The sequence below is a fragment of the Hyperoodon ampullatus genome, assembly GCF_949752795.1.
Source record: "Hyperoodon ampullatus genome assembly, chromosome: 16".
In the NCBI taxonomy this organism is placed as follows: domain Eukaryota; kingdom Metazoa; phylum Chordata; class Mammalia; order Artiodactyla; family Ziphiidae; genus Hyperoodon; species Hyperoodon ampullatus.
Genome location: NC_136929.1, coordinates 11,009,172 through 11,031,095, shown reverse-complemented (window position 1 = coordinate 11,031,095; position 21,924 = coordinate 11,009,172). Strand labels below are relative to the sequence as shown.

At 36.4% G+C, this 21,924-nt stretch overlaps 1 protein-coding gene across 9 annotated transcripts in view; it reads left to right on the top strand.

Moving 5' to 3' along the window:
• Positions 1–21,924, top strand: part of PCCA (propionyl-CoA carboxylase subunit alpha) — a gene marked incomplete at its 5' end in the record, with an annotated part of 354,285 nt that overhangs the window by 40,267 nt on the left and 292,094 nt on the right. For 8 of the 9 annotated variants that reach the window (XM_079721934.1, XM_079721935.1, XM_079721931.1 and 5 more), the window contains 2 exons: positions 1,419–1,532; positions 3,399–3,452. The exons of the other annotated variant lie outside the window; for it this stretch is intronic. In XM_079721934.1, the coding sequence (XP_079578060.1) occupies positions 1,419–1,532; positions 3,399–3,452 (168 nt within the window). The remainder of the gene's footprint in view (positions 1–1,418; positions 1,533–3,398; positions 3,453–21,924) is intronic. 9 annotated transcript variants of the gene reach the window in all.

Genomic DNA, 21,924 nt, shown 5'->3' with positions numbered 1-21,924 from the left:
ATAGAAAAAACCCACAACCACAATTACAAAAACAAAATTGCTGTTGTAAAAAATTGCTGAACTGGGCAGAGGGCAGTAGAAGAGGGGGCATTCTGGTCTGAGGGGAGAAGAGCAGCTTGAACTTGGGCATAAGCAAGGTACAAAGGAGAGCCTTGCTTTGAAGTGGGAACATTTAGGGTCCTTTTGCGAGCTTGGCTGCCTTTCCTTGGGTGTTATTAAAGAAATTAAACTGCATAGATTTGAGTCTTTTATATTAAGGTATTGATCTGTTAATCCCTTGGGTAGCAGGTATCTTTAACCTTTCAATACACAATATAATTTTTTACTTAGTTTGAAAATATTTATTGAATAGATAAAGAGAACTCAGGGCTTTCTAAAAGATGACTTGATTTTTTTTGATAGACCTCATTTAAAACAAATTGCTTCTTTCAAAACTACTTTACAGCTGAAGAGTATAACTTAGCAATGCTCGAGTATTTTCCACCTTAGACTTTTTGGAGGAGGGTCATACATGTCCAGGTATATGAATGTGTTCCCGTTTTTAATGCCTGCCATGTAAAATTTAAACGGAGTTTAAATTTATTTAAACTTACACTGGAAAACTGTTAGGAAAAGCCGTTTCAAAAATACATGAATCCCTTTCATCATTTTAAAAGAATAGATTTCTTTTAGAAGTAAGCAATTTACTCTATTCTGTATTGAATGCCTAGTCTTTCTTAAGCAAAAATAGATTTGAAACATTGTGTAGTAAGTAGTCTTAAAAATGGAGCATATATTCCTGAATCTGGAGTAGGTTTAGAACTGAATGCACATATCGGTTCTTTTAGGAATAAAGGTTAAAATGGGTGAGGATCAAATGTGAGAGTATTTAAATGATTCTCAAGATTTTCTGGCACATGTGTAGTGATACTGAACTCTTTAGTCCTGGGCTTTAATTTGTGCCTGGTGCTGACCTGATGCTGTGCAGGGACACTCACTGCATCCCTTCATTCAGTTTCTCTAATTATCCCCACTTCCTGGGGAGCTTGCTTAGAACTGGGCATGAGTGCTTGTTATGAAAATATTGGGCTACCCTGGCTACATGTAACAGAGTAGTTTTTGATACAAGGTTTACGTATAGATGAACTAAATAGAAGGCTAAAGTTGTTTGCTGTGATTTTACTTAATCAAATTGGTATGGAATATTATGGAAATTATCTAGTTAGACAGTGGATTAGGCTTGTAATAAATGAAATCATGGTTAATATAGCTCCTGAGCTTATTTGTTACATTGTAATTTCTTAGTGCATATTCAGAGGGAGATCTGACTACATAAATGATGTGGGAAACACTCAGATTTGCAATTTTGTGTATACTTGCAGATGAAGATAGTTCTTTTTGCTGGGAGGATCTGTTAATGCAGAGATTTGTCTCTTCAGGTTCACGTGAAAATGGCGGATGAGGCGGTGTGTGTTGGCCCAGCTCCCACCAGTAAAAGCTACCTCAACATGGATGCCATCATGGAAGCCATTAAGAAAACCGGGGCCCAAGCTGTGAGTCTGAATGAATCTGTCTACTGCAGCTGTTTCATATGTAGTGAGCAGAACACTAGAGTTTGTATTTTTTAAAAAAATAAGAAAGAATGATTGAAAATGCTGTTGCATTTCATGTCACATGAGTTAAATGTGGCCGAATTCGCTACTGGAAATCAGAGGCTTTGTAGCATCTGGCAGTGTTGGTTACTGATCCTGCAGGTGGCTGCTGGATTCAGCTTTCACACCAGGGAGCAGTTTCAGTTCATTTCCAAATTTGCTAGGGGGGGAAAAGAAAAAAAAAGAAATCCCAATTAATTTTGAGAATTAACCCTTTCAGTGTAATAAGAATATTAAAAAACATCTGTATTATAAACAGGATCCAAAAGACCCTGTTTTAAATTCTATTTTAATCATTTAAAAATTATGTATGCCTCGTTATACTTCCAGAAATAAAAATGATGCAATTGGTAATTATTTTAGTTTGATAGTGTCAATGGAATATACATAATTTACATGGAGAAATCAGTAATTCTCCCCACCCCCAATTCTGTTTGGAGTGGAATCCAAGGAAAAAACTGGGTTCTGACATCAAGAATAGTGTTTTGTTATAGTTGTAGTTGTGTGTGTGTGTGTATGTTTTTATCAGAGAACTAATTACATGTAATGTTAAAAAAAACTATGTAGAGTTATCTCTAAAATTGGATGGAAGCAGCCAACACCAGCAGTTAGCCTGGAGTACTTCAGTTAGTGTTCACATTTCTTTTGAAAGAAATGTTTTAGTAAGATGCATGTTTAAATAAAAAACTTAGTTCATGAACCCATATTATAGATGTTACAGTTTACTAGCAGAGTTAATGAAGGTAAAACTCTTTCAACCTTTTAACTATAGATTATCAGAATACAATCTTTAGTTGAATGTTTATATGAAATGAGACTGTTGGAGTGAAACTCTTTTCCTGTGGTGTAGTAGTGTAAATTATTCTGTACCATGTTCATAAAGCTTAGTCTGGCATTTAAAATAATCTTAAATGTGTAGATACTTCTAGATTAGATTATGATATTGACTCATTTAGAAATTTGACTTATAGCAGAATTGTTTTCCTAGAAATATATTCAATACTGACTGATAATAGGGTTGCTAAATTTATGTTTGGTCAAAAGTTACTTGGTTAGAACAGGATGGTAGAATTTAAATTGTTGCAGCGTGGCTTGTGAGAGAGGAGAGCGTGAAGTGGTTGTGACTGGCTGAGTGGGGTGAGGAGGGAAAGAAGAGTAGATATTAGAAGAAAAATAAATTCAGAGAATGATGAAAAGGTAAAACCAAACTTCGATTTTAGTTAGGTTTGACAAAAACTGTTCATTGGGTAGTGGCTGAATATATTAATATTGTCAGGAATAAAATTTGTTCATTGGCTTAGTAGCCAGGGTTTGGGAAAGTAGCAGTTCCTGTTCTGTAAAGAAAGGGGAAATAAGAGTTTTTCATACATCTTGTGAAAGGTTTCCTTTAACATAATTCTTTGACCCACCAGCTGTTAGAAAATTCTCCAGACTTGTGGCCAAAGTTAGTCTCAGAAAAAGTGGGGAGAGTTTGGGTTGGGTTGAACTGCATAGCCAAGTGCAGGTGGACAGGCAGGCGTGATGGGAGACAGCCCCGACTGTGGTTAAGACAGGTAGCGTGCTACAAGTGAGTATGAAGTATGCGATTTCTTGGCGTTTGGGTCCGAACTCAGGAGAACCGAGTTAGAGCTGATCAGTATGTTAGAGTCAGTAACCTTACTCCAGGGCCCTTGAACAATAAACACGTTAATGCTCTTTCTGTCATGCTTACTGTAAAGGTTTTGCAAATTGATAAAACTGAAAGTGCTTTTTGTTTTCATTTCTAAGGTACATCCAGGTTATGGATTTCTTTCAGAAAATAAAGAATTTGCCAAATGTTTGGTAAGTTTGTAAGGAACCAGAAACTGTTAACTTATATTTCAGAAAGCAGTGTAATGGTGTTGCTTTTGTAAATGTGGGTAGTGATGAGTTACAGACTTCTCATTGACCCAACGATTCTTTGAAAATAGTTTGGGAAAAGTGAAGACTTTTATTCTGTAACCTAAGTCTTGATTTGAAGCGTGAAAATGGAAAAGTTGTAAAATCACCATTACACCTTATGAATGATACCTAGTTTATAACATGTTGTGTGGAATTTTACTTTTAAAATTAAACATTTCAGACTTTTAGCTCAATACGTCAGGGAGTCCAGTGATTCACTAATTATTTACCATGAGCATAGAATGTGAAGCCAGAAGTAATATTCTGTTTTTTCCCTTTTAATTGCATATTATGGCATTTAATATCAAATCTTACTACTGCCTCTATTTTGGGAAATTTTTTTCTTTTTTTTTTATGATAGGAGTATCATAAATACTCCTGATATCACCATCCTGACTAGGTGCATGACCCTATATTTGCTGTTAAACTGATTTTCCAGGTGTATTTATAACTACATTCAAGATGGTACTGAAACCTTAGTTTGCAGGTACTACAATATGATATTGATAATGTTTCAAAAAGCTCATTAGATCAATTATCTCCGGTATTAAGTTAACTTAATATTTTAATATATTATACTTTGTTTCTGTGATATGCTTATATTTTGTTCTTCCATAGATTCAAAATTATTTATGAATGCAATTACCATTTTCAAGATGAAATTTTCACTTAAAATTCATAAATTTAATTTGGACAATTCTTAAGATCATAGAATTCTAGCCCAGAATGATCTGTTTTAACCAATTTACTTTATAGATTAAAAACTAAGGCCTATAGATTAAACTAAGGCCTAAAGAAGTTATGACGTAAAGTCACGCAGGTGGCTAACAGTAACACATGTCTGGAGAGGGCATATTAGGTGTAAGTATCCAAAGGTCCGGGTTTATCAGGTTTTGTGCAGTAAATCCACATTTTCCTGTTTATACCCCTTTTTATTATCTTCTAGTTCGAAATTTTGGCCGAGGTTCTGTCATTATGTAAGAAAATGATTTGAATATAATATATTTTAAATGTATTTGTACAATATAATATATCTAAGTTTGTATAGGTGAGGAGTCTCTAAACTGTGGTCCACGTGCCAAATGCAGCTGCCGCCTGTTTTTGTACGTTACGTTTTATTGGCACACAGCCCTGCTTGTTCACTTACCTGTTGTCTGTGGCTGCTTTTGCTCTAGAACAGCAGAGTTGCATAGCCATAGCAGAGACCGAATGGCCTGTAAATAAATATTCACTGTATGGCCCTTTATAGAAAAAGTTTGCTGGCTCCTGGTATAGATGAATATCTGAGTCCGGGAGAAGTGAAATTATATGGCAAGTATATTTATTCATGCATTTATTCAGTCATTGAAAAGGGCTTATTTGATAGCTATGTTCAAGGCCTTTGAGAAGGATATAAAGATGAACTGGATGTGCCTCCTGCTCATGAGGAGCTCACAGTCCTGTTGTGGACAATAAGGCAGCTACACAAATGACTTCAGGGAAAACAATATTATGAAGAAGTTCACATTCTCCGTAAATGAAGATAAGATTGTGCCGTCAGGGGTTTCATGTTAGAGAAAAGTGTATAAAATGTATGACTACCTTCCTTTCTCATTTGCTTTTCTAATTTTATCTCCTCCATTTTCCTTTATCAATGCTATGCCTTAGGCAAACCAGACTGCATTCTATTCCCAAACGTGGCTGGTTCTCTCCTGTTCTGTCTTTTCCATCGCTCTCCTCAGTGGCCACACCTGTCCCGTGGTCCCACACTTCTTACTACTGTCTATTCTTAAAAGCACAGTTCATGTTACCCCTACCAGGCTAGTTTTCCATGTTCTTCTGGTGAGAAGTAATCTCTTTCCTCTGTCTTCTAGAGCATTAAAAAAAAATTTTTTTTTCCTTATGTGGCATACCACCTTCCATATTATGTAAAAACTGTTTCTGTATTTTAATCTCCTCTTAAGGTAAGAGACTTGGTCGTCTCATTCTTTGTTTCCCTTTTGTTTTATATCCTAATGATTTCTACGTAGTGAGTTCAATGAATGTTATGGAAAGATTAAGTAAATATTATTAGATTAAGAATTATGGAACAATAACCTGCAAGAAAACTTTCCTCCTGTCACAGAGGGGACTGTTTTGTAACTAGAAAGCGGTATTGCCATGTGTTTTTATTCACCATGAAAATATGTAGCTGGTGATAACTAACCTTCTCTTTTTGTGCATCAGGGCAACATTCTTATTTGGGATATAATTTTCCTAGCTTAAAAACTTTTCCCATTGGAGTATGCCATTTAAATTGCACCTTTTGAAATATCTGGCTATAGCTGGTGAGTTCCATAAAAATAACAGTGAAATAAAATTGCATACAGATTTTGTTATGCATATCAACATTGTGTGGTTGGTGACGAACCATTGAAATTTGATAGTTATTGTCTCAAACTGGGAATATTCTTAGAATCTGATTTCTAAGATAGTGGTAATAGATTACTATGTTGGAAGCAACTTTTGGCAAGAAAGATGAGCAGAATATGGAAAATAAATTTTTTTTAAAGTTTGTTTTATTTTTGGCTGCCATTGGGTCTTCGTTGCTGCATGCGGGCTTTCTCTAGTTGTGGTGAGCAGGGTCTACTCTTCCTTGCGGTGCATGGGCTCTAGGCGTGTGGGCTTCAGTAGTTGTGACTCGCGGGCTCTAGAGTGCAGCTTCAGTAGTTGTGGCGCACGGGCTTAGTTACTCCGTGGCTTGTGGAATCTTCCCGGACCAGGGTTCCAACCCATGTCTCCTGCATTGGCAGGCGGATTCTTAACCACTGCACCACCAGGGAAGTCTGGAAAAGAAATTTTTTAAGTTTAATACTGTGGAGTTCCTTTTACTATAACTTACGTATGCTGTAACTTATGTTTGAAATGTAATCAAATGTGGAGGTTCCCCCCCCATTAATTTCTGGTTCTGTTTTTTTTTCTTTTTCTTTAAATTGCTGTTCAAAGATCAGCATAATATTTACTTTGTTTATAGAAAAACTATTTGTGCCTTATCATCTGGTATATTGTTTTTAGTTAACGGCTTTGAATAAGATGATTTCTTGAATTTTTTTCTGAGTTTGTGCTATTTATTTGCTTTAGAAAGTACCATAAGCCAAATGTTAAAAGCATTCTAAACTTTGTATGTTTTCTTTACAAGACTAATTATTATTATTTTTTTTTTTGCGGTATGCGGGCCTCTCACTGCTGTGGCCTCTCCCGCTGCGGAGCACAGGCTCCGGACGCGCAGGCCCAGCGGCCATGGCTCACGGGCCCAGCCGCTCCGCGGCATGTGGGATCTTCCCGGACCGGGGCATGAACCCGTGTCCCCTGCATCGGCAGGCGGACTCTCAACCACTGCGCCACCAGGGAAGCCCAAGACTAATTATTCTTTATGCTTAATTTACACGAAATGGGATCAGATTATATAGAATCCCTACTGTACATGATTTAAACAAAATCATGTCTTGTTTGTCTTTGCTTAATTAATGGAAAATTCAAAGCTACAAATAATCCTCGTAAAGAATAGTAATTTTCAGTAATTTTAATATGCTGAGCACACATTTTATTTCCAAAATGTTTTTCATTCTGTATTTCCCCTCTGGGCTCCTTGTATCCTGAGCAGTAAAGGAACAGTGGTGGAAGGCTGTGAGGACTGTTAGGGTTAAGAAAAGAAATTCTTTTGGAGTTTATGAAAGAGGTTTGAAAAGTTAAACCATCTGCCCCTGGAAAAAGTGGTTTAAAGATTAAATGAGATTTAAAGAGATTTCATAGTGTTTTTAGTTATCTTTCTGGTTTTTCTGTGTATGTTTTGTCATGTTATCATATCATATTTTAATGCAGCACAGCATTATAAGTTACAGTAGTTACCTTTATGAGAAATTTATGTTAGATTTAATAATTTGTGTTTCATGTATGGGTCTTTTCCATGTGTTTAGAAGATATGTGTATATATGCATACAGATAGTGTGTTCTATCCAGAATGCTCAGCATTGAGGGTGGAGAAGGGAACTGTGGGAAGCAGTTGAGGTTTGATGATTATATTTTTTATCTCCTTTTGTTGGAGACTTTTTAGCAAGGTAAGGAATGTAACTACTTCAAAAACAATAATGAGATTTTTTTTTATCCATTGGATTAAACCAAACTTAAAAAATAGCTGTAACATCCAGTGTAGACAAGTGTACAGGAAGTGTCTTGTTCTTGGGAGTATAAATTATTTCAGCCCCCTTTTACTTTTTTTTGGTTCCAGAAATTTGCTGGTATTACCAACATTTAAAACGTATATATTCTTTGACTCAACAGTCCCACTCTTAAGAATTTCACCTGCAAAGATGTACTTTAAAAATGTTCATTGTAAGGTTGTTCGTAATAGCGAAATTGGGAAATAGCTCAAGTTTTTTCATCTTTAAAATGAAGAGAATGGCACCTACCCTGTAGGGTTGTTGTGAAAGTTAGAAACAACATGTGTAAAGAATTTAGCACAGAATCTGGCATTGTCAGGCAGATCACCTTATCATTACAGGTGTTAGTTAATAATTAGTACTCCAGTAGATGGGGAGAGCTACTGAAGAGTTGTGGTTTTGTGTGTGTGTGTGTGTGTGTGTGTGTGTGTGTGTGTTTTTGAGAATGAGATAGTTAAAATTAGCATTTTGGGGAAATTAATCTGATAGTTTTCATGTGTATTTTGTGAGTTTAGATTTTTTTCCTGTTGAGATTAATACTCTGATAATATTCTATTCCTATACACACACGCATGATAATGTAGTTTACAAAATACTTTGACGTATATGATTTCATTTAATTCATGCAACCATTTAACAAAAAGAAAACGGAGACTCAGGTGCAGTGACTTACCAACAATCACACTATATTGGTAAGTAATAGAATCAGGACTTGACCTAGGTTGGCTGACCATAAGTACAGAACACTTAAAAAAAATACTGTACCCTGGTTTGCTTAGTTGGAAAGAGTGAGAAACCAAACAGTGAAAACCAAGTAACTGTAGGGAACTTAGCCAAAGCCCATAGAGATCTGTTCCGCACTTTATAATAACAGAGGCAGCACATGATCAGGTTGTGAAATAGAAGTTTGAAGAAAGCCTTTTGCTAGGTCATTGGTCTTCTGTTGTGAGGTTGTAATCCATGGTGTGTTAGAGTTGTGAAATGTGCTTTAAGTCCTTGGCTACTGATACTAAAATTATGAAGTTAGCAAGTTTGCTAATGATTTTATTTAACAATATTTTTGTTCTTAAAATAGTTTAGAGTGAATTTAAAACGATCATTATGAAACCCTATTCACTCATATTTGAAAAAAAATTTTTTTTTGAGTAGGAAAAAAAAAAAAGAGAGCCGTGGACCTTGCAAGCCCAAAGTTGTTTATAAGTCCTATTTTATCTACATAGGCTGTGATCTGGGTAGCTCCTGGAAGTACGTTTTGTGTGTGACATATATGTCGTGGCTTAAGAAAGGTTAATACTACACTGTGTTTTGTAGACATCTAGTTTTAACTACATAGATATTCTTACCATTAACATTATTAGAATTTCCATTTTGGACACAGGTCTTTGATTTTATTATGTTAAAGTGAAAAAAATTAGGGAATGTAAAATCTTCAGAAACTTAAGTCACACGTATACATTGAAAAATAAGGTTTCTTCCATCTGTGAACCTCTGACCCCAGCCCCCAGTTTAAATTCCTAGAGACTACCACTGCTACCAAATTCATATTCTTCTGGAGTGCACGCATGCATGTGTGTTTGCCTGCTAGAATTTGCTATAGATTTGTTATACAGGGTACTCTTATTTGCTGAAGTAGGATTTTGTTTGTTCATAAGAAAAGAAGTGGCACAGAACTTTTCTTCCCTTCCCCAGGCTCTTAAAAATAGGTGTGGAACACCTACCTGCAGATACACTTGCAACATTCTTATTTAATCTTTATGACAATCTGTGGTGTATTATGATTTATAGAAGAGAGAACAATCTCAGAATAAATGCCTTGCCCAATGTCACATAGCTAGAAAATGAGAGTATAGTTTCTTACAAAAGTCTTTGACTGTAAATCCCATGCTCAGTAAATGTTCCAAACTACTTCTGAGATGAATTGGAACTAGACTGGATTGTTAGTGTTTTGTTTTGTTTTGAATTGATAGCTTTGGCTGGCATCTTTTTTTTTTTTTTTTTTTTTTTTTTTACTGTTGGTGGAAGTTGCTCTCTTTCTGCTCCCTTTTCCCCCCGCATTGGTGGACCGTTGTTAAGGTCTAAAAACAGAATATTTCTTTTGTTTTTTTGGTCTTGTGATCTTGGATGCCAGTGAAAGTAACTGTCTTCACTTGGTTTTGCTGACGTTATAGGTAAAGTACAATACTTGAGTGAGCTGGTAGAGCTACAGAAGAGTCACTGATGCCTTTTTCCTCTCTGGGATAATCTTATGTTGAATTAATAATGTCTCCCTGAATTTAGAGGAGAAATTTGGTGACTCTATCCTTTTGACAGCAATTCTGTAATATGTTTTACATTGTGACTTTAAATATGTCATGTTCAAAAGGCTTAATGAATACCTATGAAACAAGCTTCATAAAACCCTTATCATAACAGAATGTCCCTTGAGATGTTTGAGAACATGTTGGATTAGAGTTCAGCTTCTAGACTGTTTGTTGAAGAATTTTAAGATGATGCTGAGTAGAAATGCTCTAAAGTGGATACCTGAAAAAGAAAAATCTTCTATTTTTAGGGAGTCTTTAAGGATGTAGATAAGGCAAATATATTTAGAGTTGTGGGGTTTGGTGGGTGATTTCAATAGGAAGGTTAAGAATCTGGGATTTGATGAGGCTGGGATTTTCTGCCCTTTGCTTGAGGTTGAAATAGTTTGAATTTTATACTCGAGCTTTCCTTCTCCCTCTCCTTTCCCTCCCCTGCAGTTATTAGCACAGTCTGGGGTCAGAGTTAAAATTCTTGCTCCGCCACTTCATATCCCTGTGATCCTGGACAAGTTGCTTAATGTTTGACTCTGAAGACTCTCAAGTGTCTTATGCTTACTGTTGGCAGGATTTGTTTTTCTCCATCTGACTCTTTATATTGAAAACATGTCTCCTGTAGCCAGCATGTAGTTGGGTCATGCTTTTTTTTTTTTTTTTAACATCTTGGAGTATAATTGCTTTACAGTGGTGTGTTAGTTTCTGCTTTATATCAAAGTGAATCAGCTATACATACACATATATCCCCATATCTCCTCCCTCTTGCGTCTCCCTCCCACCCTCCCTATCCCACCCCTCTGGGTGGTCACAAAGCACTGAGCTGATCTCCCTGTGCTATGCAGCTGCTTCCCACTAGCTATCTATTTTACATTTGGTAGTGTATATATGTCCATGCCACTCTCTCACTTCGTCCCAGCTTACCCTTCCCCCTCCCTGTGTCCTCAAGTCCATTCTCTATGTCTGCGTCTTTATTCCTGTCCTGCCCTTAGGTTCTTCAGAACCATTTTTTTTTAGATTCCATATATATGTGTTAGCATACGGTATTTGTTTTTCTCTTTCTGACTTCACTCTGTATGACAGACTCTAGGTCCATCCACCTCACTACAAATAACTCAATTTCGTTTCTTTTTATGGCTGAGTAATATTCCATTGTATATATGTGCCACATCTTCTTTATCCATTCATCTGTCGATGGACACTTAGGTTGCTTCCATGTCCTGGCTATTGTAAACAGAGCTGCAGTGAACATTATGGTACATGACTCATTTTGAATTATGGTTTTCTCAGGGTATATGCCCAGCAGTAGGATTGCTGGATCATATGGTAGTTCTATTTTTAGTTTTTTAAGGAACCTCCATACTGTTCTCCATAGTGGCTGTATCAATTTACATTCCCACCAACAGTGCAAGAGGGTTCCCTTTTCTCCACACCCTCTCCAGCATTTATTGTTTCTAGATTTTTTGATGATAGCCATTCTGACCGGTGTGAGATGATATCTCATTGTAATTTTGATTTGCATTTCTCTAATGATTAGTGATGTTGAGCATCCTTTCATGTGTTTTTTGGCAATCTGTATATCTTCTTTGGAGAAATGTCTGTTTAGGTCTTCTGTCCATTTTTGGAGGGCCATGCTTTTTTAATCATTCTGATAATCTGTATTTTTTAATTGTGGTGTTTGGTCTTTGAAGCTTTTTGGGTTGCCTTAATTTATTTTCTTTAATAATAGCTTTTTCTGAGATACAGTTTACATCATAACACTCACCCTTTTATAATGTAAAAGTCTGATTTTTTTTGTTTATTCACCAAGTTATGTAACTATCACCACTGTGCAATTTCAGTAGAATCTATTACCATTTAATAAATTACTGATGTGACTGGACTTATGTCTACCCTTTTTTAAAAATTTGTTTTCAGGTTGTCTCCTCTTTTTTCCTTCTGCTTCCTTTCCTATCTTCTTTGGATTATTTTAATTGTTGGAATTCCATTTAAATTTATCTACTGGATCTATCTTTTACATTTTTTATTGGTTTTCCTAGGGGTTACAATATACATCCTTAACTTTGTATGGTCTACTTGAACTTAGTATTTTACCATTTTGTGTGCAATGTAGAAATTTTGCAGTCACGAAGCCCACTTTCCCTCTCTCTCCATCTCCATCCTCTATGTTAAGAGTTGTCATATGTATTTCATCTGCGTACATTATAAATTCCATGGAAAATCATAATTTTTCCTTTAAACATGTTTGAAATGAGTTAAGGTATTTCCTTCATTAATGACCCAAATATCATTCAGTTGAAATTAATATTGATTTTTATTTTGGTCCATTTTTAGGTTATGTAGAAGAATTTTTTTTAAAGTTTATTTTTATGTTTAAATATGGTAAATCATACATAACATAAAATTTACCCTTTTATCCATTTTTTTTTTTTTTTTTTTGTGGTACTCGGGCTTCTCACTCTTGTGGCCTCTCCCGTTGTGGAGCACAGGCTCCGGACGCGCAGGCTCAGCGGCCATGGCTCACGGGCCCAGCTGCTCCGCGGCATGTGGGATCTTCCCAGACCAGGGTACGAACCTGCGTCCCCTGCATCGGCAGGCAGACTCTCAACCACTGCGCCACCAGGGAATCCCCCTTTTATCCATTTTTTAAGTGTACAGTTTAGTGGCATTAAGTACATTTATTGATACATTGTATAACTGTCACTAGTATTCATCTCCAGAATTCTTTCATCATCCAGAACTGAAACTCTGTACCCATTAAATAGTAACATTCTGTTTCCCCTACCCCCACCTCCTGGTAACGTCTGTTATACTTTGTCTCTGAATTTAACTACTCTGGGTAACTCATAAGTGGAAACATACAATATTTGTCCTTTTGTGACTGGCTTATTTCACTTAGCATAATGTCCTCAAACTCTATCCATGTTGTAGCATGTGTCAGAATTTCCTTCCTTTTTAAGGCTGAATAATAGTCTGCTGTATGGATATACGACATCTTGTTTATCTGTTGATTGTCACCCAACTTGTACACGAGTAGAAGGTGGAAATTATACTTTCAAATTCTTCTGTATCTCTGAGCAGCCTTTCAGTACATGCTAGTTAACTCTTCATTAGATGAGAGAAGTTGCTGAATTAAAATTTGGAATTCTGGAAATAAATGTAGGTGGGGCACTTTGAGTAGCCTCTCTGTGTTTTAATGTTGTAATGCTATTTTTAACTTACAGTAACTTTGTAATCTCTTAAAATTTATTTTTATCCATTTATGCTTCGAATTTAGTAGGAAAGGTGGTTGTTGTTTTAATAAAGGCAATAGGTTGAGGATTTTATTGGATTAAATGAAGTGATATTAATTATCACGGTTACATATACTTAATGATTCTTACTGCCCCAGATACATTCTAAAATTATGCTTTTAAGTGCACGCTATCTAAAACGGGCAAAGAGGCAGAAATAATGAGATCATTTCTGGGGCTTTGTTTTTGGACTGGACCTTATTTAAAGATATTGTTACAAAGATTCCGAGGTACCATATTGAATACAATGTGTGATATGCTAATTTGCATTAGCAGAGAGTATTCCTTTCTTGTGTATGTGTGTACTTCCCAAAGTACTTAGGGCGTATTTGCTGATGTGTGCATTTTCTTAGCTTTTTATTCAGTCTTTCATGTAGTAGTTGGTTGTGGAATACAGTTGTTAAGAGAAATAACATATCATTAGATAGAAATTATGTTACATTTCTTAACCGTTATACTTTATTTATAAGGAAATGTTTTGATAATAAATGATAGATGCTGCTGTTGATTAGAACGCCACAATTTATATAAAATATATTGAGTGTATAGACAGAATCAGTTATATATTTATATGTTATATATAAAATGTCAGTATATTTCACTAGGGTATCACGTATTAGCTCAGTGTTTGATATTATTAATTGTACAATGGCATGATATTTAGAAGGCTAACTTGGTTACAATATTGCTGAAACACAAATTCAATATCAGTTTTAAAATAATTGAATCTGGGTGATGAATAACTGGGAATTTATTATACCATCTGTCTACTTTTGCTTATGTTTGAAGCTTTTCATGAAAAGAAATCCATGAAAGGAAATACATTAAGCTCAGAAGAAATAGTTTTGTTTTTTTTTTAAATCTTATATTGGTCCGAGAGGCTGGAATATCATACAGTATATAATGGGTTCAGTGTTAACTTGATTGTCTTGGAGAACATATTAAACGCGGGAGACATTAAAGCTCTTCTTCACATCCAGTATGAGGGGATTTCAGCCTTTGTCTTTGGAATGTTCCTTTGTTACCAAAATGTCTACTTTTAGTCTTCTTCATTAATTATACTTGATATTTTCATGAGCAGAAGAAATAGAACAATGTTTTGTCTTTATCCTTTAAGATTAATAGAGTAGACACCAAATTAAAGTCAAAGTATGGTATCTAAAAACATTAAGTTTTTCAAGCTCGTTTTGGTTTATCTCATGTTGGTGCAAGCATGGCCATCACAAAGAGTCATGAGAAGTATCCTCATGTGTATAAACTGGTTATTAGACTAGAGGGTAGATAACTAAGAAACTCCCTCCTGTGTAATATCGGATACAAAAAAGAAAAATCCACTTGTTAAAAGAGCTTAACCTAGAGCAATAAAAAGTAACTTTTAGGGGCTTCCCTGGTGGCGCAGTGGTTGAGAGTCCACCTGCCGATGCAGGGGACGCGGGTTCATGCCCCGGTCCGGGAAGATCCCACATGCCGTGGAGCGGCTGGACCCGTGAGCCGTGGCTGCTGAGCCTGCACGTCCGGAGCCTGTGCTCCGCAACGGGAGAGGCCACAACAGTGAGAGGCCCGTGTACCGCAAAAAAAATAAATAAATAAAAAGTAACTTTTATTATTCTAGGTATCACATTAAAGTATTTACGCTTTATGTCTTATGATGATAGGCTACTTATGCGAAGACTGTTACATAGAACTGCATTTCTCAAAGAGCTCTTACCATGCTCTATTCTTATGATGTGTGTTTGGATTAAAGAAGACAAAGAAAATTATCTCCAAGACAGATTAGCTGCTCAAAGAGATAATCACATTTTGATTCATTGCGTTTTGTTTACAACAGAAGAAAAATTTGAGAAGTCCTTACTTTGTCATGTTACTTCATTAGACCGTTAATTCTCTGCCCTCACAGAATATCTGTTAACACTTGGCACAGTTTGGAAAAATGATATAGTACAGTAGGATGAGCCACTTCAACTGATGGCATATGTGATTTCTAATTGCGAGGAACCAAACAGGTGAACTCAAGTGAGCTTACCTAGCAAGGTTAAGAATCTATGTGGATTATTTTTGGATGGATTACAAAAATGGAAGAGAGACCATTCCATTTACAGAGGAGGTTTACCTCATACTTTCTGGCATGAGTGCCAAGGTACCAATCACTGTTCTAGATACTACATATATTCAGGGTGAACACGACAAAAATCTGAGTTTTCATGGGGTTATTTTCTAGTACAGGGAGGCATATAATAAATGAATCAGACTCAGATCATGATGAGTGCTATAAAGAAAACACAAGTGGATGATGCAGTAGAGTATTGGCATGTGGGGATCCCTGAGACTCTTTCACAGACTCTGCCAAGTAAAAACTGTTTTCAAAATAGTTTCCCCCTCATTCTCTCACGATTGTGCAGTAGAGTTTTTCAGCGGCTACATGATGTATGTTATCACAACAGATTGAATGCAGAACCAGATAGGAGAATCCAGCTGTGTTCTATTAAGCCGGATGGTAGAGATTTGCAAAAAATATAAAACATTTCCACTCTTACTCATTTATTTGTTAATTCTAATTGTTAAATTTAAATGGGTTTATTCTTTTAAAAATAAATATTTAAACATTTTCTTCATTTTAATATGGTAAATATTGATAGATATAACACACATAAGCAAAAGCTTTCTGAGATCATCAGTTTTTTTTAAAACTGTAAAGAGATTCTGGTCCCCAAAAGTTTGAGAAACACTGTGCCAGAAGGTGAACGGGTGGCCTCTTTAGATAAAGTGGTACCAAAAAAACCTCTCTGAGAAGGTGACCTGTACACTGGGACTTCACGGGAGAAGAGCATTCTAGGCAGAAAGAGCAAGACTTCTCTGACTGCCCTTCCCAACCCACTGCCACATCCTTTTCTGGCTTTATAATCAGTTAGATGTCAGTCAAGGACCTTTACTTAACTCATTTCTGAATTCCTGTTATCTACCATTTTACCAATCGTTAATAATTCTTCAGTTTTTGTTTTTTGTTTTTTTTTAATTAACCACTTTACTTTATTTTTATTTTTGGCTGCATTGGGTCTTCATTGCTCCATTCAGGCTTTCTCTAGTTGCGGTGAGCGGGGGCTACTCCTCGTTGCGGTGCGCGGTCTTCTCATTGCGGTGGCTTCTCTTGTTGTGGAGCATGGGCTCTAGGCGCACGGGCTTCAGTAGTTGCAGCACGTGGGCCCTAGAGCATGCGGGCTTCAGTAGTTGCGGCGCATGGGGGCAGTAGTTGTGGCACATGGGCTGTAGTGTACGCCGTCTTCAGTAGTTGTGTGTGCAGGCTCAGTAGTTGTGGCTCGTGGGCTCTAAAGCACAGGCTCAGTAGTTGTGGTGCACGGGCTTAGTTGCTGTGCGATATGTGGGATCTTCCCGGACCAGGGATCAAACCCATGTCCCCTGAATGGGCAGGCGGATTCTTAACCACTGTGCCACCAGGGAAGTCCCAGTTCTTCAGTTTTAATGGAATCGCTTACATACGTTTCCAAACAAATGAGACAGACTTTTAGAAATAGGCTTAACCTCTTTGCTGTTCACACCAAGCTAATTTGAAATATATTTTTATTGCTTAAAAAAATTAACAAGTATTTGTTAGGATATATTATTTCCTGTTAATTCCTTTTGCATGAAAGAAAATCATATATTGGATTTGTATATGTAAAAGTGTATGACTTTGAGTATAATGTGGCTTTGTCTTGATTGATTGATTGTCTGTGCTGTGTGGCATGCGGGATCTTGGTTCCCCAACCAGGGATCAAACCCACATCTCCTACAGTGGAGGCGTGAAGTTTTAACCACTGGACCGCCAGGGAAGTCTGATGTCTTCCGTATATATATAATGGTAAATTTGTTTGGCCGTCTTTATGCTTTGGAGTTTTAATTTGTGCCTGTACTTATTAGTATAGTGTATAAAGACTCTCTGTGATTTTTATCATCATTCCTGCTGTTATCATTCTTTATTACACCATTTAAAAGCAAAAGGAATTTTAAAAGTTAATAGTAGAGAAAGACAAACAGGAAATGTGAGTTTAGATAAGAGTACAAGCAGCAAGGTTGATTGTGACCATGATATAAATTGATGAGATTTCTACCTTCAGCAAATTAACTTTTTTGAGTATTTACTGTGTGCCAGACACTGTTCCAAGCACTGTACATGTACTAACTCATTTGCTTTTCATAATAGCCCTACAAGTGGATAGTACTGTCTTTATAGGTAAAAGAAGCAAAATGAAGTTGGGTTTAAGCAAGTTGCTCACACAGCTCTTAGTGCCTGGGCAAAGATTTGAACCCAAGCATCGCCTGTACTCCTATTTTCTGGGCTGTACTACCTCTGAAGAAGAGATTGTACAACTCATTGTAGAGCAAAACAAAATAAAACCTTAAGTTTTCAACTCTTTTTTTTTTTCTCATCCATCATTATTTTTTCCTGGCAGACTATAACTATATAATTTTATAATTTGTTAGACCTCTTGATAAAGGGACTGTATAAAGAGTTGTCTGCAAAAGTTAAGCTTTTCCCCCTAAAAGCTGGAAGTGAGGAAAAGAAGCAGTTGAAATGAGAAGAAAAGCACATAGGGGAAAAAAAAAAAGAGAACAGTGGAAAGCAGCAGTGGTAGTTTGAAGTGGAGTCTGAGGTGTGCCTGTCCTGGGTGAGTCAGCATGTGGCAGCTGCTTCAGCCACCAGGGACACACGTGTTGGAGGCCTCCCTTTTCTGAGGCCTTGACCAGTACAGTTCTAGTGAGTGGCGTGTATGGGTCTTCGTAGCAATAACAGAAGTTGGTAGAGGTTAAAAACAGCAGTGGGGATGAGGAACTACAGATACTAAAAGATATCAAATAAGGAATAAGAAGAGATAGATGATAAAATAATCCTTCTGAGGTGTCAAAAAGTAGCAGTAATGCCGAAGTATGTCTCCTGTACAAGGTAGACACATACTTATATCCTCTGAGGAAATCACCTGGACAAATGTACCTTTTCTTCAAGGAAAAAGAAAGTCAAAGCTCCTGGATTCCTGATGGATATGCAAGTATGCTTCTGAATAAGAGAGAAGACTTTGTTAAATGGGTTTCTGATAGGGGAGGGATGAGGTCTTGGGTTCCTAGTGAACTAATGAATCTCTTGTTTAGGGGACTGTCAAATAGTATAAAAAGTGGTTTCACATGTGCTCCCCCAACCTGTGTATATTCTGCAGTATCATTATCTCTAAATTTTAGATGAAGAAACTGAATCAGAAATAAAATGATTTTCCTAATCACATACTAGTAGGTTATCAGTTCTTTTGATTAAAGCCTGTTGTGTTTTCAAGCCCTGAGGGTTCTAAAAAGCTGGAGTTTAACTGCACAGCATTATATAGAAAACTTAAATTTAGCCAGAAACCACAAAGAGAAAATAACCAGATTTTTAACATTGTTGTACACTATTTGTTGTTATTAATTTTTTAGGGCATTTAAGAATCTGCTATGCTTTTTAGGTCATCAAAGAAAGATAAAATTATATTCAAACATGTTAATACTACGAGTGCTGACTTGTATTATAGTATTCTTTGGAAAAATATTTGTCACACAATAACTTAATAGTAAATTAACTAATGATACCTTTATTCATTCATTCTATTGCTACATTTACTTTGAAATTTTGATTAAAAATTTATTTTAACTGTGAAAATTATATTTTAAAAGTTAATAATAGCTGCTAGATGTCTGTTCACATTTTACTTCAGAACTTTCCATTTTAAATTGCAGGTTAGATTATGATGAATAATAGTCTTTGCCTCTCTATATATGAGCCCCTGCTCACATATAAACCAAATATTTTGCTTATTTTGAGATCTAAATCATTAGCTTATCATTTATAATTTTTTTCTTGACAAGCTTTATGTAATTTTAGTCTTGCCAAGTTTCTGGTGAGTTTTAGATCACTAAGTCTAGAATTTGTTGACTGCATTAATGAATAAAGCAATAGATTAATACCTTGTTGATTTTTTTTAAACCACCAGAGATCTTATTTTCTTCACTCTTAAGAAACTGTTTGAAATAATGATTCATAAATCTTAACCGCAGTGGACCACATTTACGATAATGTTTTGCACAACATTTTTAGTCGATGAAGTGTAAAAATTTCATGTTTGTCTTAGCTTTTTGGTCTCTGAGGTATTAAAAGTGGTGACAGGGCTGCTCTGTTACTGTTTTGCAGCTAGCTCTTTTAATTGATGTTGAATTGTGGCTTTCCATGCACACAGGGTTCAGTAAAAAGGTTGAAGTCATCTAGTGAGCATTTTTCCTTTAATGTGCTCATTAGTGGTGGCAAGTCCAGGTTTCAGCACATGTCAGTAATTTACATTTCATTGCTGAGTGGCTGCCCTTGTTCAAGAGTTGTTTCTAAGCCTGATGAATATATATTGGGAATAAGCAGAGTAGAAGAATGGAAAGCCAAATACCCTGCCAGGCCTTTCAGGTGGTTCTGAAGCTTCCAGTGGATCTCTGATTAGCAATGCATGAAGCAGGATGGAAATGCAAAGATTAGGTCTACAAAAGTTGTCACAGGTAGGCCACTCCCTTAAATCCCCTTTTTGTGACCACCTTTCCATTTCATCTTCCTCAAATTCTTCTTTCATGACAGACTTTCTGTTAAAGTGCAAATACTGCGTTAGACCTAGGAGGTGAATAGAGGATCAGCCTGGTTCCTTTACCCCTTCTGACTGCTAAGCCAAGTCTGATTGTTATGTAAAGAGTAGACGCAAGCAAAGCCTTGCTAGGCCTTTACAGCTCCTAGGGACCCTGTTATTATGACTGGGATCTCTGTGGTGATTCCTTCTGGGATTCATTTTCCCTCTTTGCCTGATTGGTAGCAGCTTGTTCTGGCTTTTGAAAGCTCGCTTAGATCGTTCAGGGGTGATCTGTGGAGGCCGTGGTCAGTGTTGCTGGACATTGGGCCGGGGCTCTTATTATAGTGTCTTTGAAATTGGGATGTTTGGGAAAATCTGAAAGTTTTCTTCTTGTAGAAAAACCTATTGTATTATAATGAAGCATTTTTAGACCTCAGGATTTTATTCTGTTACTTTATGCATAGAAACAGTAGCATTAGGAAACACTAGCCTAGCTATCTTTTTTAGAAGGTTAATAATTGGTTGTAATTGTTGTAATTGTTTATACATTTTAAGTTTATTTACATATATATGGAAATTTGGGTTTATTGAAGGAAAGTAGATATTAATGTTGTCAGATGGGTGTTAGTATGGTCATCTGTTTGTCTACTTATTTATTTTTGTGGTGTTTTTCAAAACATTGAATTTAAGAAGTTTTGTTCAGAATTCAGTAGAAGCAAAAGTGAGTGAACTTATGACTGACAATACAGTATTGAAAGACATTGAAAAATATCAGTACTCAAATCAGATTGTTATTATGTTATGGTAAGTTCATTTGGATATGATTTAGCCCTTGGATCTTTTTTTTTTTTTTTGCGGTACGCGGGCCTCTCACTGCTGTGGCCTCTCCCATTGCGGAGCACAGGCTCCAGATGCACAGGGTCAGCGGCCATGGCTCATGGGCCCAGCCGCTCCGCGGCATGTGGGATCTTCCCGGACTGGGGCATGAACCCGCGTCCCCTGCATCGGCAGGTGGACTCTCAACCACCGCGCCACCAGGGAAGCCCAGCCCTTGGATCGTTTAAACATGAATGTATGTTAAGCACAGTTTATTAAATCTTTATATTAGTTTTTTGTTTTTTGTGTTTTTTTTTAAGCTAGATTTTAATAGAGGAGCAACGTGGAGCAATGTGGTTTTTGCAAAATTTTTTATGTTTATGAAGATAAAGCTGGGAATCTTGAGGATATTAGCTTGGTAATGTTCTGATCAGTATTTGTAGCCTTTGCAAAAATGTAACAATAAATTTACCTTCTAGATGTCTACTTGAAACTATTCCTTTTGGATGTTTGCCAGATAAAAAAGCCCCATGGGATTAAGTTCTGGAAAATCACTTGCAAATTTGTGGGGGGATATCAGTGACTTTAAATATTTAACTGTCCAAACTGTCATCTACAGGCATTCTGTCTCTGCACTGGGTAAAAAAATTAGAACTTTGTCAGCCAGTTAGAATTAAAGGTGACATCTGCTTTTAATTGGTGTTTTATTTTCTTCCAAGTCAGTAAAAATTCAGTAAGACATGAATTATCAAATTTTGCAATGCTAAGCAACTTGTCAAGTGACAGTAAGCACTACCTTGAGCTTACAGATGGGAAGTGTTAAAATGTTGATTAATCGTCTTGAGTTCTGATTCTGGTTTTAGAAGGCAAAAGCCTCTATAACCATTGCCAGCTTTCTTGTGTCAGATAGTATTCACTTGTTAATTTCGTAGGCTTTTTTTCAGTTACTGGCAAATTGCCTCTTGTATAATTAGCATTTAACTAGTTTTAGTGATGCTTGGGCTAGTAGACTTGGGGTCGGATAAGGCATTATAGAATTCTTCTGTTTCTCAAGTCTGTTATTTATTTAGTAAATTGCTTTGTTAAATTCTTTATAGTAAAACAATTGAAAAAACTCTAAAAATGAGCTTTAAGATGGTATTCTCTTATACATACTCTTGACAAAGGTAGCCTTGCAT